This window comes from Protopterus annectens, chromosome 2.part0 (assembly GCF_019279795.1).
Source record: "Protopterus annectens isolate FY-2018-M chromosome 2.part0, PAN1.0, whole genome shotgun sequence".
In the NCBI taxonomy this organism is placed as follows: domain Eukaryota; kingdom Metazoa; phylum Chordata; order Ceratodontiformes; family Protopteridae; genus Protopterus; species Protopterus annectens.
In genome coordinates, this window is record NC_056728.1 from 13,872,781 (window position 1) to 13,894,827 (window position 22,047).

A 22,047-nucleotide genomic window follows, 5' to 3' on the forward strand; every position below is an offset into this window, starting at 1 on the left:
ATTTTCTTCATAATGGGTAAATTATGTTGTCTGTCATTCCATGGCTTGACTTCAGTAATGTTCTAATGGGACTATAATGTAGGAAATACTTAGGGATCAGGGCAAAAAAAAGTGTACATCTTCTTTTGATAGTGTTTATTCCTTCATTCCTATGACAGGAGTGGGACTGTTAGCACCAGAGAAGATAAGTACTGTGAAGCCTTGTGTGTGTGTGTGTGTGTGTGTGTGTGTGTGTGTGTGTGTGTGTGTGTGTGTGTGTGTGTGTGTGTGTAGTTAGGGGCATGATTGCACCTATTTGGGGCATGATTGCACCTGTTTGGGTCTGTGTGTGTTTATGTGTGTGCCTCTGCATGTTTTGTAGGGGCCTATGCAACTGTTGCGAAGTTTGGTAAGGGGTAATACTACCATGGTTATGTCTGTGTGTGTGTGTGTGTGGGGGGTCTACATCACATCACTGAATGACCTATTCAGCAAATGTCTTTTCATCAAACTTTATTTGTCAAAACTTCTATTCGTCGAACGATCATTTTAGCAAATTTTTTCCCGGGGGGGTGGGGAAACAGTAGGCCATCAAAGGGTATTTGCCCTTTTCCCCACTGTAATGTGATCTTGGAGTTTGTATATTTAGTTAGGGGAGAGGGGGGGTGCAGCCCCCCACATAGAGGTGCAGTCGACTTATTGGTTATTTTCCCTGAGAAAAAAAAATTATTAAAATGATTGTTTGACGGATAGAGGTTTCAACAAATAAAATTTGATGAAGAGGCATTTGCTGAATAGGTCATTTGTCGATGTGATATAGACCCATGTGAGTGTGTGTGTGTGTGTGTGTGTGTGTGTGTGTGTGTGTGTGTGTGTGTGTTTGTGTTCTCAGGTGATTATGCAAATGCATTGCATGGATAGGTAGGGGGAATATCAGCACAGAAACCTGTAACTGCACAAAGGTAGATTCAGACATATGGTAATGAGCTGTTAATAAGATGTTGGTTCATGCAGCCTTGTCATGCACCCAAAATGCAATTTTTGAGTGCCCACATAGCTCTAGTGGTGCTATGATTTCTGAATGCCAGTCACATGCAGTGACAGCTGCCTGCAGGTTACATATTGCTGTTTAAAAACTGTTCCTCGGCTTTACTTTGGTGTGTGTGTGTGTGTGTGTGTGTGTGTGTGTGTGTGTGTGTGTGTGTGTGTGTGTGTGTGTGTGTGTGTATATACACACACACACACACACACACACAAACATTTTCTTTGTTGCCTTTTCATCTGATTGAGTTGGTGTCCCCTACTACCATTACTCCAGTTCACTGTGAGTATAATTTTCTGAGCTCTAGCCACAAATCTCCATTTGTACCACATTTCTTCCTATATGTTTTTTCTGAAAATAAAAAAATGTTTCACCTCATCTTTGATTTATACCTGTATTACTAAAACATTTAAAGAATGGAGAAGTCAACCGTCTCCTTTGAATGAACTGTAGTTATTGCACAGATTATTTCTACACTTTACATTTATTAGCTATTCCAACTGCAGGATTTTCCTAAATGGTTGTTATTGTTGTTTCATATGTGTGGAATAGATACAATTTCTGTTAGTGAATTTCACTGAGAAGATGGGCCTACACTACCCTGTAGAGCTAAACTGAATGGACCTACCCTCACCTGCACACAAGGTGATCCAATTAAGTAATTTGAAAGTTGTCCTCTTGTACTCACTAGAGCACAGGTGTAAACAAACATACATTATAAATTTAAGTCATAGGCACATAAATCTCACACTTACTTGTATGTGGTCTGAGGAGTACATGGATTTTGAACTTGAACAATGATAAACACGTGCTGGAACTGAGATCGAATTGTTTTTGCTGTAAATGGCAGAGCTCCAGGCTCCTGGAAGACTATTGTCACAATGTCATTACCAATGTGCCGTTTCCTGAGTAACTAGACAAATCACAAAAAGACAAAAGTTAACAGCAGTGGCTGAAATAAACAATGATTAAATAAGTCTGAGAACCGAAGTGAAGTGTGGATAGAAGGACAAGACATGAAGCTATATACCAAACATGTTTTTTATTGATATCCTAAATATACTAAGTGCTTTCGTCTCTTTTGAGCTGTACGGGACTTCATCAGAATACTCAAAGTCCTGTATAACTCAAAAGGGATGAAGGTGCCTATGCAATACTTTACAAGGATGTCACTGCATGATACCTTTGTCTCACTACATAACTTAACAAGGATGTCACTGCATGATACCTCTGTCCCACTACAAAAATTACAAGGATGTCACTGCATGATACCTCTGTCTCACTGCATGATGCCTCTGTCTCATTAAGAAACTTTATAGGGATGTCACTGTATGATACCTCTGTCTTACTAAGAAACATTACAAAGATTTCACTGCATGGTACCTCTGTCTCACTACAAAACTTTACAAGGATGCCACTGCATGATACCTCTGACTCACTGCATGATGCCTCAGTCTCACTAAGAAACTTTACAGGGATATCACTGCATGATACCTCTGTCTCACTGCATGATGTCTCTGTCTCATTAAGAAACTTTACAGGGATGTCACGGCATGATACCTCTGTCTCACTACAAAACTTTACAGGGATGTCACTGCATGATACCTCTGTCTCACTAAGAACCTTTACAGGGATGTCACTACATGATACCTCTGTCTCACTAAGAAACATTACAAAGATATCACTGCATGGCACTTCTGTCTCACCAAGAAACTTTACAAAGCTGCCACTACATGATGCAGCTGTCTCACTACAAAACCTTACAAAGATGTCACTGTATGATACCTCTGTCTCACTGCATGATGCCTCTGTCTCATTAAGAAACTTTACAGGGATGTCACTGCATGATACCTCTGTCTCACTAAAACATTAAAAAAGTCACTGCATGTTACCTCTGTCTCACTGCAAAACTTTACAAGGATGTCACTGCATGATACCTCTGTCTCACTACAAAACTTTACAAGGGTGTCACTGCATGATACCTCTGTTTCACTGCATGATGCCTCAGTCTCACTAAGAAACTTTACAGGGATGTCACTGAATGATACCTCTGTCTCACTTCAAAACTTTACAGGGATGTCACTGCATGATATCTCTGTTTCACTAAGAAACATTACAAAGATGTCACTGCACGATACCCCTGTCTCACTAAGAAACTTTACAGGGATGTCACTGCGTGATACCTCTGTCTCGCTACAAAACTTTACAGGGATGTCACTGCATGATACCTCTGTCTCACTACATGATGCCTCTGCCATACTAAGAAACGTTACAGGGATGTCACTGCATGATATCTCTGCCTCACTAAGGAACATTACAAAGATGTCACTGCACGATACCTCTGTCTCACTAAGAAACGTTACAGGGATGTCACTGCATGATACCTCTGTCTCACTAAGAAACATTACAAAGATATCACTGCATGGCACTTCTGTCTCACCAAGAAACTTTACAAAGCTGCCACTACATGATGCCGCTGTCTCACTACAAAACCTTACAAAGATGTCACTGTATGATACCTCTGTCTCACTGCATGATGCCTCTGTCTCATTAAGAAACTTTACAGGGATGTCACTGCATGATACCTCTGTCTCACTAAAACATTAAAAAAGTCACTGTATGTTACCTCTGTCTCACTGCAAAACTTTACAAGGATGTCACTGCATGATACCTCTGTCTCACTACAACTTTACAAGGGTGTCACTGCATGATACCTCTGTTTCACTGCATGATGCCTCAGTCTCACTAAGAAACTTTACAGGGATGTCACTGAATGATACCTCTGTCTCACTTCAAAACTTTACAGGGATGTCACTGCATGATATCTCTGTTTCACTAAGAAACATTACAAAGATGTCACTGCACGATACCTCTGTCTCACTAAGAAACTTTACAGGGATGTCACTGCATGATACCTCTGTCTCACTACAAAACTTTACAGGGATGTCACTGCATGATACCTCTGTCTCACTACATGATGCCTCTGCCGTACTAAGAAACGTTGCAGGGATGTCACTGCATGATATCTCTGCCTCACTAAGGAACATTACAAAGATGTCACTGCACGATACCTCTGTCTCACTAAGAAACGTTACAGGGATGTCACTGCATGATAACTCTGCCTCACTAAGCAATATTACAAAGATGTCACTGCATGATACCTCTGTCTCACTTAGCATAGGAGATAGCAAAGACAGAAAATGGAAGAGACAGAAGACAAAGAAGGGGAAGTGAGCACTCTCATGGACACAGCCAGACATCCTACAATGCTGCTGTGCTGTTCTATTCCCACTCTATGACTTTTATCAGGTTGCTTTTTCTCATTTGCTCTCACTCAGGAGATTAGGTTGTGTGTTACCAACCTTTGTAAGTAAAATCAGAAGCAATAAGGTTCCTTTAAGACTCTCAGCGACAAATAGAAAATAATTTAAAAAGAAACATAAGGAGGAAAAAGTATGCAGCTACTGCCATGGATAGCAGAATAGTGCCCTGATACCTAGCCTTATCGTGGACAGCTAGCTAACCCAATTGTTTTCCTGTAGCAATGTGTCGCAAAGTGCATGCTCTGTAACTGTATGTCACTTCTCTACTGCAGCCCTGAAATATCACAAAGTAGAAAGAGCACTGTATGTTAATAGGTTACTACGCAGATACACTTCCACAAGCATCACATATCCCTTAAAGCACACATAGTACCTCATCAGTCAAATGCATTTGCATTTTTACCATCATTAAGAAAAATGAAGAAAATGCGAGGTCAAAAAATAACAGATAGTGTGTCAACAAGGGACTGCGGTGGCACTGCTCAGGAGGAAATATATGTGGTTGTGAATAGCAAGTGTCAAGCTCAGAATAACACACAGAACGACAGAAATGCGATCAGTAAACTATGGCAGGAAGGATGAGCAGGACAGCATGTCAAGTGACAAAAAGGTACAATCTTGCTACTAGAAGAGACAGCATGAGGAGGAAGTAAGGAATGGAGAAAACAACGTCAATATGGAAGAGGCGAGCAAAGTAAGCAGGAAATTGGGCAAGGAACTGTGGCAGAGGGAGCAGCTAAGGAAATTAGTTGGTAAGAATGCTGAACAGATGAGTTTCATACAGAATATTATGAAATATTAAGTGATATTTATAAAGAGGGTATGGTATCAGAAGGAGATTAATACATGTGCTATAAATTGTAGGAGAATGATGGTAACATTTAATAAAATGCAGGCGAGGTGCTTGAACAGGCAGATTCAGGTCTATTTCTCTATAGCTTAGGGTAGGTCATGTTAGTTATGGGCATCTTTGCAGAATGGAGAGAGGGAGAAACAGAGAGAGTGACTGAGTGAGAATGAAGGAGTAACACTTTTTCATCTTTTTTGCAGATGGCTGTTTCCTACGAGGAGATTCTATTGCGGGATTTGTTATTTTGTTTTCTTCTAGTTGCACTATGATAGCAGAGTGGCATGAGAGGAATCTCAGAAGTTTGTAGAGGAATTCAAGTTTAGAGGTTTGTTGGTAATAATGGGGAAAGGGCATGAAGGTAATGTCTTGCAAAGGTCTAAAGAAATATACATGCTTACAATTATAGGGCCCTCTTTAAGGAATAAGACCTTAAAACAGCATGCATTTACAGGTGGGTAATGGGGGTGGTTAAAAGAAAATGTTGGTTCACTAACATAAGTATGAATACACTAAAGATGAACTTCACTAACAGTAAGTATGAATACACTAAAGATGAGCTTCACTAACAGTAAGTATCAATACACTAGAGATGAGCTTCACTAACAGTAAGTATCACTACACTAGATATTTGCTTCACTAACAGTAAGTATGAATACACTAAAGATGAGCTTCACTAACAGTAAGTATCAATGCACTAGAGATGAGCTTCACCAACAGTAAGTATCAATACACTAGAGATGAGCTTCACTAACAGTAAGTATCACTATACTAGTGATGAGCTTCACTAACAGTGAGTATCAATACACTAAAGATGAGCTTCACTAACAGTAAGTATCAATACAGTAGAGATGAGCTTCACTAACAGTAAGTATCAATGCACTAGAGATGAGCTTCACTAACAGTAAGTATCAATACACTAGAGATGAGCTTCACTAACAGTAAGTATCAATACACTAGAGATGAGCTTCACTAACAGTAAGTATCAATACACTAGAGATGAGCTTCACTAACAGTAAGTATCAATACACTAGAGATGAGCGTCACTATTAAGTATCAATACACTAGAGATGAGCTTCACTAACAGTCTCACTTTACTAGTGATGAGCTTCACTAACAGTGAGTATCAATACACTAAAGATGAGCTTCACTAACAGTAAGTATCAATACAGTAGAGATGAGCTTCACTAACAGTAAGTATCAATGCACTAGAGATGAGCTTCACTAACAGTAAGTATCAATAAACTAAAGATGAGCTGACATTCTAAGCTGGGTAGGTTTTTATACAATTTGAGAGAGCTTTCTAAGGATGCATCAAAACATATCTGATGAAAAATAATATGGATGCATGTTGAAAGCAGATATGATTTAAATAAAAGCAATAGAAATAGTAGAGAAGACGATAAGAGATAATGCAAGGTATTAAAAATGTGCAAAGGGCAGAGAGAAAAAGGAAGTGAGATACTGAATAGCAGCAGTGGTAAAAGGGAAAAGACTGTAGTATGTTAAGGACTTCATTTTAACAAGTAATATGGGTTTGTAGTATGGAATAGGAGAAGAAAAGGGGGGGCATGTAAGTCTGAGGAGAGAGAAAAATAAAAAGGGATGTGTGTAATTTAAAGATTCTCATAGTGAAACTGGGTGAGTGGAAGGAAGAAAAATGCAGAAATAATATATAGTGAACAGGCAGGGAATAGATGTGCAAGACAGATAAGAAAAATGAAGGATAGGTAGGAGCCAGTTGAAGGCTATATATGCAAGTAAGAGAGTGTGAAGAAAGACAGAATACATGCAAAGTGATAAGGGGAATAGGCCTGGCCAAGGGCCAGCTAGCTTCACTGAAGGTTCTATATTCAAGCACAAATAGAAAAGAGGATAGGAGACAGCATTTACTAGTGAAAGGGCAGGAATGAGTCATGCTATGAATATGCACTCAGCCAAAGGGGATTTAGGAAGAGATATAAAGTCGGGGACAATAACAGCTAAAAGCAATGAAAAGTTAGCTGTGATGACTGACAAAAGGAAGACAAGGACAACAGATAGGGAAAAGAGTGACTGTATGTGAAAATGTTATATTAATGTTAATCAAAGGGCCACTATATTAATGTTAATCAAAGGGCCACTATATTAATGTTAATCAAAGGGCCACTATATTATTGTTAATCAAAGGGCCACTATATTAAGGTTAATCAAAGGGCCACTAAAATGAAGGCAGCCTTGGAGTGTGGTTAAGGAAATCCAGAGATACTACTGAAAGTGGTGAGAGAGCACAAGATTGCAAGAGAATACAATTCCATGAATAAAACACGGACTAAAGTTTGGAGAAATTATATGATGACCCAGATGACATAATGCAGAAATAACTGGAATTTCCATGACAGAAGCATTAAAGGATGAAAAGGGAGAAGAACAAAGGAACATGATTAGGAGTAGGCAAGAAGAAAGGGATGAGACACTCTTGGTACATGGCAGATGAAGGATGGAGGAAGAGAAGGTGCAATAAAAAGAACATACCTAAAAATCAACAATGATTATTATGACGGTATGTATTACTTTGCATCACTTCTGCACAGATCTTGATAACATTGACAAAAAATGGATTTAAATAAAAAAGTCAGGTCCTTACCTGTTGCCTGTTACTGGAGGTGTATGGAAGCATTGTTGACACGTGAAACATTATTTCATAATCCTGGTAGGTTGTGTAGAGTGAGTGAGTTCCAGTGGAGTCCGCTATAAGAGACAATGCCAGAGTTAAAGTAAAGTCATGGTATAAGCCTTATGAAGCTTGGTCAAGGAAACTGTCATAAATCCAATCTAGTAAAATTGCAGTGGCAGGTAAGAAATGTAAACATTATCGTTTGATGTAATATCTTCTGCTTCTCCCCATACAGCATGAGTCATGACCTGTGTTGTGTGACTGAACCAGCTTCTAGTTGCCATACAATATATAATGTACCTTACACCCTGCTTGCCTTTATAGGTCACAGTGCAGATGGTATGAATGCAGTCATGTATTATAAGACACATCTTTCTGAAATTTGTATGCCTTGTAGTTCTAGAGAAGAAATGGTACCATAGAATGGTATTGCCATGTTTTACAAGTGTATGCACAGTGGCACAGTGGATAGCATTGTTGCCTCACAGCAAGAGGTTCTCCAGTTCAATTTTTCAGTGGCATGCTTTCTGTGCAAACTCTGCATGCCCTCCCTGTATTTGGATGGGTTTCCTCCCAAATTCCAGTGTTATAGTAGGTGGATTGGACACTCTAAATTAGTGTGGGGAGTGGAAGAACAACTGCGGCAGGGCTAGCCATCCAGCAGTGTGAATATCGGTTCTAAATGATTGTCACTGTTGAACTGATACCCACACCTCACGTACAAACATTTTAAAAGAGGTTATGGATGGATGAATGGATGGATGGATGGATCTAATTATTTTATGCGTGCTACAGCACAGTTAGCCCAAAGACATAACTTATCTGTCCAGCAGAGACTCTTATTCTGCATTAGGAATTTTAACATCTTGTGATTTTGTTGCCGGTAACAATGCACTATTGAGACAATACAGTCTATAAAATATGTTCACACACATAGTATAATATGTGAAATAGTATGCCTCTGATTGTAAATATCTGCACGCACACACACACACACACACACACACACACACACACACACACACACACACACACACACACACACACACAAACACACACACAAACACACACACACACTGTGATTTAAACTTCTAGTGATGTACATCAACAAAAGAAATACACATAAAAGAACATGAGTGTGTGTGTGGGGTGGGGGGGGGGGCTCTGTACATCCTGACTTCTACCATCTTGCTACCTAAAAATATTCAATTCACTGTGACACAAAACTGATTAAGGGGCAGAAAAGGTTGCCTTTTTGCAGGGCATTCTGACTCTGAATGGCAGTGTAGAATGAATGACAAACAATGCAGAGGACTATGCCCGATCATTAAAAGATAGAAAGAGCAACTTCTTTAAGGGAATATGCTGTGCAGAAAGTGAGGAACACTACAGTAAACAACAATCATTTAGCCCTGACCACTTAACCCATTTTTCTACTCCATCAGGAAGAACCCCATTCTACCAATAATGTAGGATCAGATGTTTCATTTTCTAATTTTCACAACTTTTTCCCCATAAAGTCTTAGCTTAAATTATTGGGTATAATATCTTCGCTCAGGGATGAATAACGTGAAAGACATGCTGTTTCTGATATTCAAAAATATTATCAGTTAGTTTCTAGATTAGACATCAAATAACTGTTTCCTAGTTACATACTGTCAATCCATTAACTTTTTTGCAGCTGCCTCGTAGCTGTTATAATTCACAACTAGAAAGTGTGTTTTAATGTTTGCCCAAAACACTGAGCAAATAAGAGCTTTGAGTTTTTCTAACCCCCTTCAGAAAATGAAAATAGTAAATATGGCTGCTTAGCAAGCTGTGCTGGGAATAAAAATACAAATATAAATAAAATATGTGAAATAAAATTATACACATCAATGACTTTGACTAAGTACTCCTAAATATTTTACATCTGATTTTGTGTTTATTTTTTACTTATGGCAATGAGATTAAATGACCAAGATGACTCTTCTCAAACAATTAAGTAATAAAAGATTATACATGGCATGTAGCAACCCGTGGTGGTGGTGCTGTGGTAGTGTTGTCGCCTCACAGTAAGATGCTGACCGGTTCAATTCTCAGCTAGAGTGTCTTCTGCATGGAGGCATGCGTGAATGGGCGTGCCTTCGTTGAAGGTTGTGCGTCAGGCCTGGCAAGCCGGTACGTAAAAATCAGCTGCCAATCATTAGCGGACCGGAGTTCTGCTGTGGCGACCCCTAACTGGGAAAAGCTGAAAGACACAAACATGGCATGTAGCCACATATAGTGTTTGTAACTGACTATTTGTCCGTGAAAACCAGAAGGCTCATAACTGGATGCACAGTTTATTTAGGGACAGCTGTACATCCTATAAAAGGAACGACATATGTCCATAGGACGGACACTGACTGATTAAAGCACATTACAGTGTATTGAACAGTATCTGTTAGTACAGGACCAGGTGAATTGATACAGCTGAGTACACATTCCTTAATCTATAGTAAAATAGATGCAACAAAAAGAAAGAGAGAAGAGTCAAGCAGCCGCAAATCAGATGCAAACATAACCATTACATTTTTCACCTTTCAACTTCTCTCTCTAAGAAGTGGAGACAACATTTCTTAAAAGGTTTATTTACTTTTCCTTGACGAGGACACTAGGATAATTCCCTTATCCACTTCCTGCTGTTTCTGGGTGAGTGGATTGCTTATGATGACAGACAGTGATGGAATAAAAGTGCCAGCATTTACTAGTTTGGAGCTGTTCTCTATTTGTTCCGGTGAAGGGTCTGCTGATGCTTTGGTGGCTTGTACATTTACTGCAAATGCTCTGTCCAACAGAATGCTGTTGGAGTTTGCCAATGTACCTGATAATCTTACCCCTGCCATGAAACAATTGTGGGGGGAGCTGATGGAGGATATTATGGTTGAAATTAATGCAGCTGCCAATGGCCATAGTGTGCTTTTGGGTAACTATTGATTAGTTTTAAGATTAGTGGATGGTATAAAGGGGATTGCAGAGGGATAACTGTAGCTTTTTTTACATGTGAGATTAGGAATCAGGGTATATTTCTCAACTCTTAATGCAATAAATCTGGACAAAGCTCAAAATAATGGAAGGACAAAGGCCCAGAAATAGGGACAGATTTTAAATATTGCTCTTATAAACTTAGAAAGCTGCTAGAATAACAGGATTTTTGTTAGCATGCATGTTATGAAGGATATGAAGTCTGAAATGACAAATTCACCACCCTAACAGGTACAGGCAAGAAGAATCTGAGGGTATTGCTACTCAATGCTAGAAGTCTAAACCTCAAAATGCACTCTTTCAAGGCACTCCTTAAAATGGAAAACATCGACATCTGTGCAGTGACAGAGACCTGGTTCAAGGCTCCAGAGACTACCCCTGCATTACCAGGCTATAATTCATACCACACCTTTCGGCCACCTAACCTGGACCGAAACACTAAAGGTGGAGGCGTGTCCATATTCATTAAGGATATCCACACCTCCAGGCTAGTTGCTCAGCAGAATGCATCCGAGATTATCCAAGTGCAACTAGCTCTGGGCAAGACCGCAATCCAAATTGTAGCTTGCTACAGATCCCCCACCATGCCCCAGGATTCCCACTCCTCATTTCTTAATGCACTGGAAAATATTAGGGTACAACCTAACACCCTAATAATGGGCAATTTCAACTACCCTACCATTAACTGGGAAAACAACTTATGTACCAACTCTTGTGCTCAACGTTTTCTGGAATTCATAAATTCCAATGCCATGGATCAACTTATCCACACCCCCACCAGGGGCAGTAATATCCTAGACCTGGTTATTACCAACATGGGCAACCAGTGCTCCACACCAGAGGTCAATTCCTCGTTGGTCAGATCCGACCATAAGCTAATCACCCTAGACATCCACATCCCTCCCCCACTCCCCATTAGGGAAACCACAGTAAAAAAATTCTCCAAAGCCAACTTCACGCTTCTTAAGACAGAAGTGGCAAACTTCACGACACCCATGCTGATGGACAATAGAGGTATGACTGCTGAATCCTACACAGATGCACTTATAAGCACTTACATGAGTGCATGGATTGTGCAATCTCTAACAGAACCAAGATGCTATCCTCCAAAAAAAGGAAGCCAATCTAGTGGTCCCCTGCCATAAACAAACTCTACAACAGAAGAAAGAAACTGTTGCAAAAAAGAGTAAAATCCCATGATTGGAGAAACTCCCTGGTCAGCTTCAGTAAGAAGCTGAGATCCCTCATAAAATCCTCCAAAGCTAATTATGAAAACAAAATCACCACTGACTCTAAAGACAACCACAAAGCATTCTATAGCTATGTCAAGAATCTCAGTGGCAATACTCAGATCTGCTCTGAGTTACAGCACAATGGCACTAAATATACAGAACCAACGGATATTGCCAACATCCTGGCAGATAGGTTCAGTGCTAACTTTACCCCTCTGTCATCCCCTAAAGGGCCCATCTCTATACCAGAAGAATGCAAAGTTCCTGTAATCATGGCTGCACAGGTAAAAAACACACTATCCAAAGCCAAGAACACAGCATCCATGGGACCTGACGACATCCCAGGCTGTGTTCTACATGAGCTACAGAACGAACTGGCACCCCACCTAAGTACCATGTTCAATCATCGACTCACCTCAGGCTATGTGCCCACTGAATGATGCACAGCGACAGTTATCCCACTCCACAAAGGGGGAGCCACCACAGACCCCAGAAACTACCACCCCATTAGCCTAACAAGCCTGGTCTGCAAGGCTATGGAGCGTATCATCATGGAACTTATAAACAATGACATTGGTAATCTCCAAACTCAGGACCCCACCCAGTTCAGGTTTGTAAAAGGCAGATCATGTCTCCTAAACCTAATAGACTTCTTTGAAGCAGTCACCAAAGCCGTAGATGAGGGTAAGGTGGTTCACACAGCCTATCTAGATCTCACCAAGGCTTTTGACACCATCCCCCACTCTGGAATTATAGATAAACTCACTAAACTAAGTATAAATCCCTATGTCACAAGATGGGTTGCCAACTGGCTCACTGACAGAACCCACACTGTGAAAGTAGCAGACTCCAAATCCAGCTTCAGACCAGTGACAAGTGGAGTACCACAGGGTTCAGTCCTGGGTCCTCTCCTGTTTGGTATCTACTTCTCTGAAGTACAGGCCAACACAGAAGGTCTTTATTAATGAAGTTCGCAGATGACTGCAAACTAGGAGCCATAATCAAAACTCCAAAAGATGTGGACATCCTACAAAAGGGCCTTGCTGAGACAGATGCCTGGTGTCAAAGCCATAGCCTCAAGCTCAATGCCAAAAAGTGCATTGTCATTCCTTTTGGTAAAAACTCAGTACCCATGAACTACCACATAGGTGGTAGTCTACTTAACACCAAAAGTGTGATAAGAGACCTTGGGACACAGGTGGACAGTAGTCTCTCCTTTGATAATCACATTGCCACAGTCGTCAGGAAATCCTTCTATGTGGCATACCTCATCACAAAAGGTTTCTCATCCAGGAAAAAAGAGGTCATTGTTCCCCTCTACTCGTCACTCATTAGACCCATTATAGAGTACAATGCCCCTTTTGGTATGTACCTCACAAGACAATCTACAACAACTGAAAAGACCACAGAAATACCTCACAAAGAGGATTACCAGCCTCAAAGAGATGCCCTATGCAGACCGTCTCAAAAAACTGCAGCTTTACTCCGTTGTATATCGCCTACTCAGAGGCGATCTCTGCCTAACACACAAAGCTATGTCAAACCCAGAGATTTTAGACATGCTCCACTTAAAGAAATCCCAGTCCCTATGAGCTACATGCTCTAGGGACCTAAACCTCATCACCACAATAAACAGAACATGCTGGAGGAATAGATTCCTGTCCCAGAGACTTCCCATACTCTGGAACAAACTACCTATCTATATCAAGCAAAGCTCCTCATTAGCACTGTTCAAGAAAAATCTTGATGACTGGATGGGAGATAGGAAATTCACCCTGGGGATCACCTCTGTGGCTCTGCTCGCTAGTGGCACAGGAAAATAATTTTCTTGGGTGGCGAAAGCCAGGGTGCCTTTGGCTAGGCTTATATAGGCCCTAGGGCCAATAGCCTAGTACCTACCTATGAGCCTATGAATCTATGAAACTTACGTATATGTCATTTGGTCATTATTTAATGCCTTCAGTCCTCCATGATTTGCTAGAAAAACACAGATTTTATGAGAAACAGACCAAATATTTGAGAAATAATCTGGACATTCTGCAAAAATCTGTACAGTTGAGCGGTATGAATCAGGGTAGCATTTTACGGATGTTTTACAGCTGTTTCACAAGTGTGGACTGTAAGGAAGGATTCACTAGATCTACCTATCAGAGTGATGATGTCAGCACAAACACTGACTATATTTTATTTAATGATAATTACTATCAATCTCTTTCCAAGATAGCCATCACTTGTGTTTTTTTACCACTGAGCTATGTGCATGACCTTGTCTTCGGACCCTTTATGTTTTACTAAACGTTGTCTGGAGTTGTATACAATTAAAGAAGAAGTTTGTCTGGGTAACAGTAGGAATGTCTGGTTACAGTAATAGGAAGACCATATTTCTATGTGTCCTCTTTATCCAACATGGATATTTAAGAAGAAGTTGTTGGCATATGCTGAATGGTGGGACAAGACTAGGCGGAGAAATTGTTTTATAGCACAGGGAAGCCAGATACCATTTCCAGCATAGAGAAGAGGACCAGTCTTCTTCAGAGGAAGGCTAAGGCTGTGTATGTCGCAAATGTTAGGAAAATTGAACACTGGCTGAAGGCCCAGATGTATATGGTTAAGGGTAGAAATGAGGAAGTTTCTCCCATATTTGGGAAGGATACCATCCACTACAAAAAAAAAAAAATCCTTGTCTTGTTGATTCCTTGGTATGGAATTTTCCCTCTAAAACAAATGTATTAGCTATAATGAATGACTACTTGCAGAGGATTTTTCCACTGTCTTCTTCAATGTTCCTCAGTTGCTATTCCAGTACAAGGTGTATTTGGATGCCTCTTTCCCCTTGGAGAAATTTAAAGTGGCTCTGAGGTATGTTGCAGTGGATAGTTCTTGTGATAGTGATGGTATCTGGAGTGTTTTATAAACTTCTGTCAAATATTCAGCTGGTTTACTTAATGCAAATGTTTAATGTTTTACATGCAATTCCCTTGTGCCATGGACAAGTTTTAAGTTTCTGTGGAGGAAAGGAGACAAGAAGCACCTTCCAGCTGGTGACTAGTTTCTTTGCTAAAGACTGACTTTAAGTTATGAATGGAAATATTAGAGTGAAAGGCTATTAAAGTCATGTATTCAGTTTCGACTGAAGGAGTTTATATATTTTTTTTAAACAGGAGTATGAGGAAATTGTTGCTGTTATACAGGGAAATCTGAAATAGCATTACTTATAGGAAATGTTTTGGTAAGGTTGTCAGCTGTAACAATGGTAAAGCCTATGTCAATCTTTCTTGTCCAGCATAATGAAAAATAATAAGTCTTTATTTAACATTTTGTTGACCAGGAAAGTCCAACTAGAATGTGGGAGGAAACCGGAGTACCCAGAGAAAATCCACATAAATGCAAGGAGAACATGCATACTCTGCATAGAAGGCACCCCAGCTGAGAATCGAACTGGAGAACCACTTGCTGTGAGGCAACGATGTTAACCGCTGCACCACTGTGCAAACCAAGTGCCCTCTGTCTTTATGGTTTTGGTGGTATCTTTCTTACATTTTTGCTACATGTTTACCTTCACATGGTTATTCTCCTAGTTGTGAACAGTTGACTGTTGTCAGCAGACTGATTGTGTAATGAAGTGATGCAGAGATGCCCTCTAAATCCCCCAAACTGGGTTTGGTGGTTAATGATGCTGTTTCTTAGGTGATCTCCATGCTATGACAATGATAATGGAACAACAAACCAGATTTTTATTACCAGATGTTTATCTTAGGTAGACGTCCATCTTGGTTTAGGGAACTCCCACAGTTTTGGTTAGACAGGTCCATTTTATCATATTCATTTTCAACTATTTAAATATTACATTTTCTGGCAAACAGTTTGGAGATCATGCATTGCATGACACAGAATAGGAAGCTGAAAGGGGTAAGGTTATTGTAGAACTTGAAGAGAGTAACAGGACACTGCCAAGACGAAATTAGTAAAATCACCTTTTATTAAATAAAAGTTAACGCTTTCGGGATAACCCTTCTTCAGACATGATGTCTGAAGAAGGGTTATCCCGAAAGCGCTAACTTTTATTTAATAAAAGGTGATTTTACTAATTTCGTCTTGGCAGTGTCCTGTTACTCTCTTCATTTTGGATTTATCTGTTTTGGTACAACAGGACTTTAGCATAACGTTTAATATTTGCTTGTTTATTGTACAACTTGTCTGATTAACTCTGCTTTTTGTGATTAGGGTCTTGTGTGGTTCAAGGCTATGAGGTTCCAACAAAGCTGGAGTCTTTCTTATTGGGGGCTGTGCTTTTGTTTATTTAGGTGAGCCAGCTAAACCCTAGTAAGAGAGACATACTTTATGACAAGAAGAAACAAAGAGGGTTAGGCATCCTACACCCACTTTTTATGTTCCTTCTTTTGTATTATCTTTTGTTTGTTTTTAGGATGAAACAATGAATGTAAGATCTGTACTATTTTGTAGGTGCTATCAGAATGCTTTTTGCAGAATGCTAGCAGGAAAACAGAAGTTGTGGAAGTTGGAAAATTCCAGGGCTCTTCCTCTCAGCAAAGTTTGGCATGCTTCCATTTTCTCATGCTTTTATATTTCACCTGGTTGGAATTCTGTAGCACACCTGTAGTACCTTGCTACATATGTTATGGGAGAGATTATCCCAAGTTGCTACCATGAGTCTGAGAAAGGACTGTTTCTTGGAAACTAGCCCACATGAAACTCCCAGTTAAGGGTTCTGAATGTCCTCATACAGTGCTTTCTTATCAGGTAGAAAAAACTCTGACTGTAGTTTTTCAAAAGATTGCTGGGTTTTAGCTGGCCTCTAGATTTATTTATTTATTTATTTATTTTTTGTTGACCGGGCTAGTCTAGCTGGATACATATCCATTTTCAGCAGAGGCCCGGGGGAGAAAAGCTCCATGTACAAATTCATTAAGGTATTAAAAACTTAGCAAAAAAGACTAGCTACAATTATACAGCATAACAAGTACAGAAGTTAGTGTTATGAACACTGTACAGAGACATTAGAGTAGATATAGCATAATCATATTTTAAATTCTACAGAGGGGGTTGCAAATACAATCATACAACAGTTAACATAATTAAGCATCAACATTCATTTGAGAGACAATAAACTTAAATCCAAAATCACAAAGTAAGGGAAAGAAAAGAAAAGAAAAAGAAAAAAAATAAAGTAGAGACAAGGCAGGACAAAGAGCAGGTAAAAAAAGGGGTTGGTAGTCAAAAGTCAGTGACTCACAGGGGTGGGGTTTGTTAAAAAGCATGAGAGGAGGGGGCTGAAAAAGTAAAAGTATGTTTTAATCAGGCTTAGAGCAGGGACAAAGCCATTGTCCTTTTAGGTAATATCTGAGGTGTTTCTTAAAGAGTTGTGTAGAGGAGAGAGAAGTGAGTGTGCCAGGAAGCTTGTTCCAGATTCTACCAACCACATTGGAAAAGAGTGAATCTCCTGCTTTATTTGATGTATTGTCGGCAATGTGTAACGTGTTAGCTGAGCGTAATGTAAGATTTTTGTATGGGGAGATCAGATTAGAAAGGATAGGGGTGTTAGTAGGGTGGTGGAGAATTTTTTGAGCAATCAGAAGTTGATTATATTGTAGCTGGTTCTGTAGTTCTAACCAACTGAGTTGTTGCAGGTTGCAACAGTGGTGGGTTCTATAAGGGGAGCCAGTGGCAAATCTAGTGATGTTATTATAGCTCATTTCCAGCTTGGAAAGATTATGTTTAGATAGATTGGTATATATGGCAGATGCATAGAACAGGGAAGATGTAAGCTGAGTCTGGGCAATAGATTTCCTAGCTAATGGGGTAAGAAAGGCTTTAATTCCGTACAGAGAGCCTAGTTTTTTATTGATGGTTTGTAATAGTGCACTTGAGTCTAATACATTAACTGAAAAAGTTTTTTTTAATGTTGCTTGTTGTACAATGACTGGGGGTGGGAGGACCGGGAAATGACTGTAGAATTCTAAATGAAATATTGATTTCATGCTGTCTGATTTTTGTTTTTATTATTTATTTACCATTTTATTTGTCCTTTTTAAATTTACTGTTTACTTTGATGTTATATGATGTCGCTCTGTTTATTCTCTGTAAAGTTCCCTATTTTTTAGTATTTTTTTATTTATTCTTATTGATTATATAATAAATGTTCATTACTATTCAAAAGCAAGCATGCTTATTGGAGACCCCAGCCAGCATACCCATTGTAAAATGAGCATATATCAAGAGAAAAAAGTCCAGCCGCTGAAGTAACTCTGAGCAACCAGACTTTCTATAGGTATATGCTGAGCAGCAGAGCAAAAGTATATCAGCTTAGAGAAGACAACACATGAGAAGACTGAAGTGTCTTTACACATTTGAGAAAGGAAAGCAATTTCTTTGTTAAATAATGTCATGGTGTAAAGGCAATAATTTATTCCTGCTTGTGGGTATATCAGGATTTCCCCATGGCTGGCTTTATTTATTCACTCAGGCTTTGTCCTCATGATCATACCACACCAGTTGTTGGTGAATCCTGTTATACCCACGCACAGTCATGGATTATTATACCATCTGTGGGTAAATCCTGATATACCCATGGACTGTCGTAGATTAGTATACCGACTGTGGGTAAATCCTGATATACCCACGCACAGTCGTGGATTAGTATACCAACTGTGGGTAAATCCTGATATACCCATGCACAGTCATGGATTAGTATACCAACTGTGGGTAAATCCTGATATACCCACGCACAGTCGTGGATTAGTATACCAACTGTGGGTAAATCCTGATATACCCACGCACAGTCGTGGATTAGAATACCAACTGTGGGTAAATCCTGATATACCTATACACAGTCGTGGATTAGTATACCAACTGTCACTAAAGCCTGACATACCCATGCCCATTCATGGATTATTACACTAACTGTGGGTAAATCCTGAAATACCCATGCACAGTTGTGGATTAGTATATTAACTGTGGGTAAATCTTGATATACCCATGCATAGTTGTGAATTATACTAACTGTGGGTAAATCCTGATATACCCATGCACAATCTTAGATTATACCAACTGAGGGTAAATTGGGAAAATCCTGATATGCCCATGCACATTCATGGATTAGTATACCAACTGTGGCTAAGTCCTGATATAAGCATGCACAGTCATGGATTAGTATACCAACTGTGGGTAAATATACCCATGCACAGTCGTGGATTAGTATACCAACTATGGGTAAATCCTGATATACCCATGCACAGTCATGGATTAGTATACCAACCATGGGTAAATCTTGATATAACTATGCACAGTCATGGATTAGTATACCAACTGTCAGTAAATCCTGACATACCCATACCCAGTCATGGATTATTACACCAACTGTGGGTAAATCCTGAAATACCCATGCACAGTCGTGGATTAGTATACTAACTGTGGGTAAATCTTGATATACCCATGCACAGTTGTGAATTATACCAACTGTGGGTAAATCCTGATATACCCATGCACATTTGTTGGTTAGTATATCAACCATGGGTAAGTCTTGACATAAACATGCACAGTCATGGATTAGTATATCAACTGTGGGTAAATCCTGATATACCAATGCACTGTCATGGATTATTATACCAACTGTGGGTAAATCCTTATATACCGATGCACAGTCGTGGATTAGTATACCAGCTGTGAATAAATTCTGATACAGCCATGCACAGTCATGGATTAGTATACCAACTGTGGGTAAATCCTGCTATACCCATGCACAGTCATGGATTAGTATACCAGCTGTGGGTAAATCCTGATATACCTATGCACAGTCGTGGATTAGTATACCAACTGTTGGTAAATCCTAACATACCCATGCCCAGTCATGGATTATTACACCAACTGTGGGTAAATCCTGAACTACCCATGCACAGTCGTGGATTAGTATACTAACAATGGGTAAATCTTGATATACCCATGCACAGTTGTGAATTATACCAACTGTGGGTAAATCCTGATATAAACATGCACAGTCATGGATTAGTATACCAACTGTGGGTAAATCCTGATATACCCATGCACACTCGTGAATTATACCAACTGTGGGTAACTCCTGACGTACTCATGCAGACTTGTGGATTATTATACCAACTGTGGGTAAATCCAAATATACCCATGCACAGTCCTGGATTAGTATACCAACTGTGGGTAAATCCTGATATACCCACGCACAATCATGGATTAGTATACCAACTGTGGGTAAATCCTGATATACCCATGCACAGTCATGGATTAATATACCAACTGTGGGTAAATCCTGATATACCCATGCACAGTCATGGATTAATATACCAACTTTGGGTAAATCCTGATATACCTATGCACAGTCATGGATTAGTGTACCAACTGTTGGTAAATCCTGACATATCCATGCTCAGTCATGGATTATTACACCAACTGTGGGTAAATCCTGAAATACCCATGCACAGTCGTGGATTATTATACTAACTGTGAATAAATCTTGATATACCCATGCACAGTTGTGAATTATACTAACTGTGGGTAAATCCTGATATACCCATGCACACTCATGGATTATACCAACTGAGGGTAAATTGGATAAATCCTGCTATACCCATTCACATTCATGGATTAGTATACAAACCGTGGGTAAGTCCTGATATAAACATGCACAGTCATGGATTAGTATACCAACTGTGGGAAAATCATGACATACTCATGCACACTCGTGGATTATTATACCAACTGTGGGTAAATCCTGATATACCTTTGCACAGTCATGGACTATTATAGCAACTGTGGGTAAATCCTGATATACCCATGCACAGTCATGAATTATTATACTAACCGTGAGTAAATCCTGATATACCCATGCACAGTCATGAATTATTATACTAACCGTGGGTAAATCCTGATATACCCACGCACAGTCATGGATTATTATACAAACTGTGGGCAAATCATGATATACCCATGCCCAGTCACAGATCATTACACCAGCTGTAGGTAAATCCTGATATACCCATGCACAGTCATGAATTAGTATACTAACTGTGGGTAAATCCTGATATACCCATGCACAGTCATCGATTATTATACCAACTGTGGGTAAATCCTGATATACCCACACGCAGTCATGGATTATTCCACCATCCATGGGTATATCCTGATATACCCATGCACTGTTGTGGATTATTGCAACAACTATTGGTAAATCCTGATATACCCATGCAAGTCATGTATTATTACACCATCCATGGGTGTATCCTGATATACCCATACACAGTTGTGGATTATTGCAACAACTGTTGGTAAATCCTGATATACCATTGCACAGGCATGGATTATCACACCATCCAGGGGTATATCCTGATATAGCCATGGACAGTCATGGATTATTACACCATCGGTGGGTATATCCTGATATACCTATGCACAGTCATGGATTACTACATCATCCAGGCGTATATCCTGATATACCAATGCACAGTCATGGATTATTACATTATCCCTGGGTATATCTTGATATACCCATGCACAGTCATGGATTGTTACACCATCTGTGGGTATATCCTGATATACCAATGCACAGTCAAGGATTATTACACCATCCATGGGTATATCCTGATATACCCATGCACAGTTGTGGATTATTACACCATCCATGGGTATATCTTGATATACCGATGCACAGTTCTGGATTAGAGCTTAATTGTGCAATATTAATTTTTTTAAGGTTTGGTTTTACATGGATTACTTGAATGTACTCAATTAGACAGTTATGATACAGAAATGTATGCACATTTTTATGATGTGATAAAATAAACTTTTTTCAATAAGTGCCATGGGATCTTTTATATCCCCTGAACTCCCATCAGCTCAGGTAAATAGAACCTTGGTTTGTGGTCTCATCTAAAAGACAGGTCATCAGAAGGGCACCCCACACATCCCATGATCCT

The 22,047-nt window shown here is 39.6% G+C and overlaps 1 protein-coding gene across 3 annotated transcripts in view; it reads right to left on the reverse strand.

Annotated features, from left to right (window-relative positions):
* LOC122792925 (signal-induced proliferation-associated 1-like protein 2) overlaps positions 1 to 22,047 on the reverse strand; it is a 2,084,855-nt gene that overhangs the window by 538,160 nt on the left and 1,524,648 nt on the right. For all 3 annotated transcript variants that reach the window (XM_044060495.1, XM_044060496.1, XM_044060497.1), the window contains 2 exons: positions 7,818 to 7,921; positions 1,777 to 1,934 (listed from right to left, as the gene is read on the reverse strand). In XM_044060495.1, the coding sequence (XP_043916430.1) occupies positions 1,777 to 1,934; positions 7,818 to 7,921 (262 nt within the window). The remainder of the gene's footprint in view (positions 1 to 1,776; positions 1,935 to 7,817; positions 7,922 to 22,047) is intronic.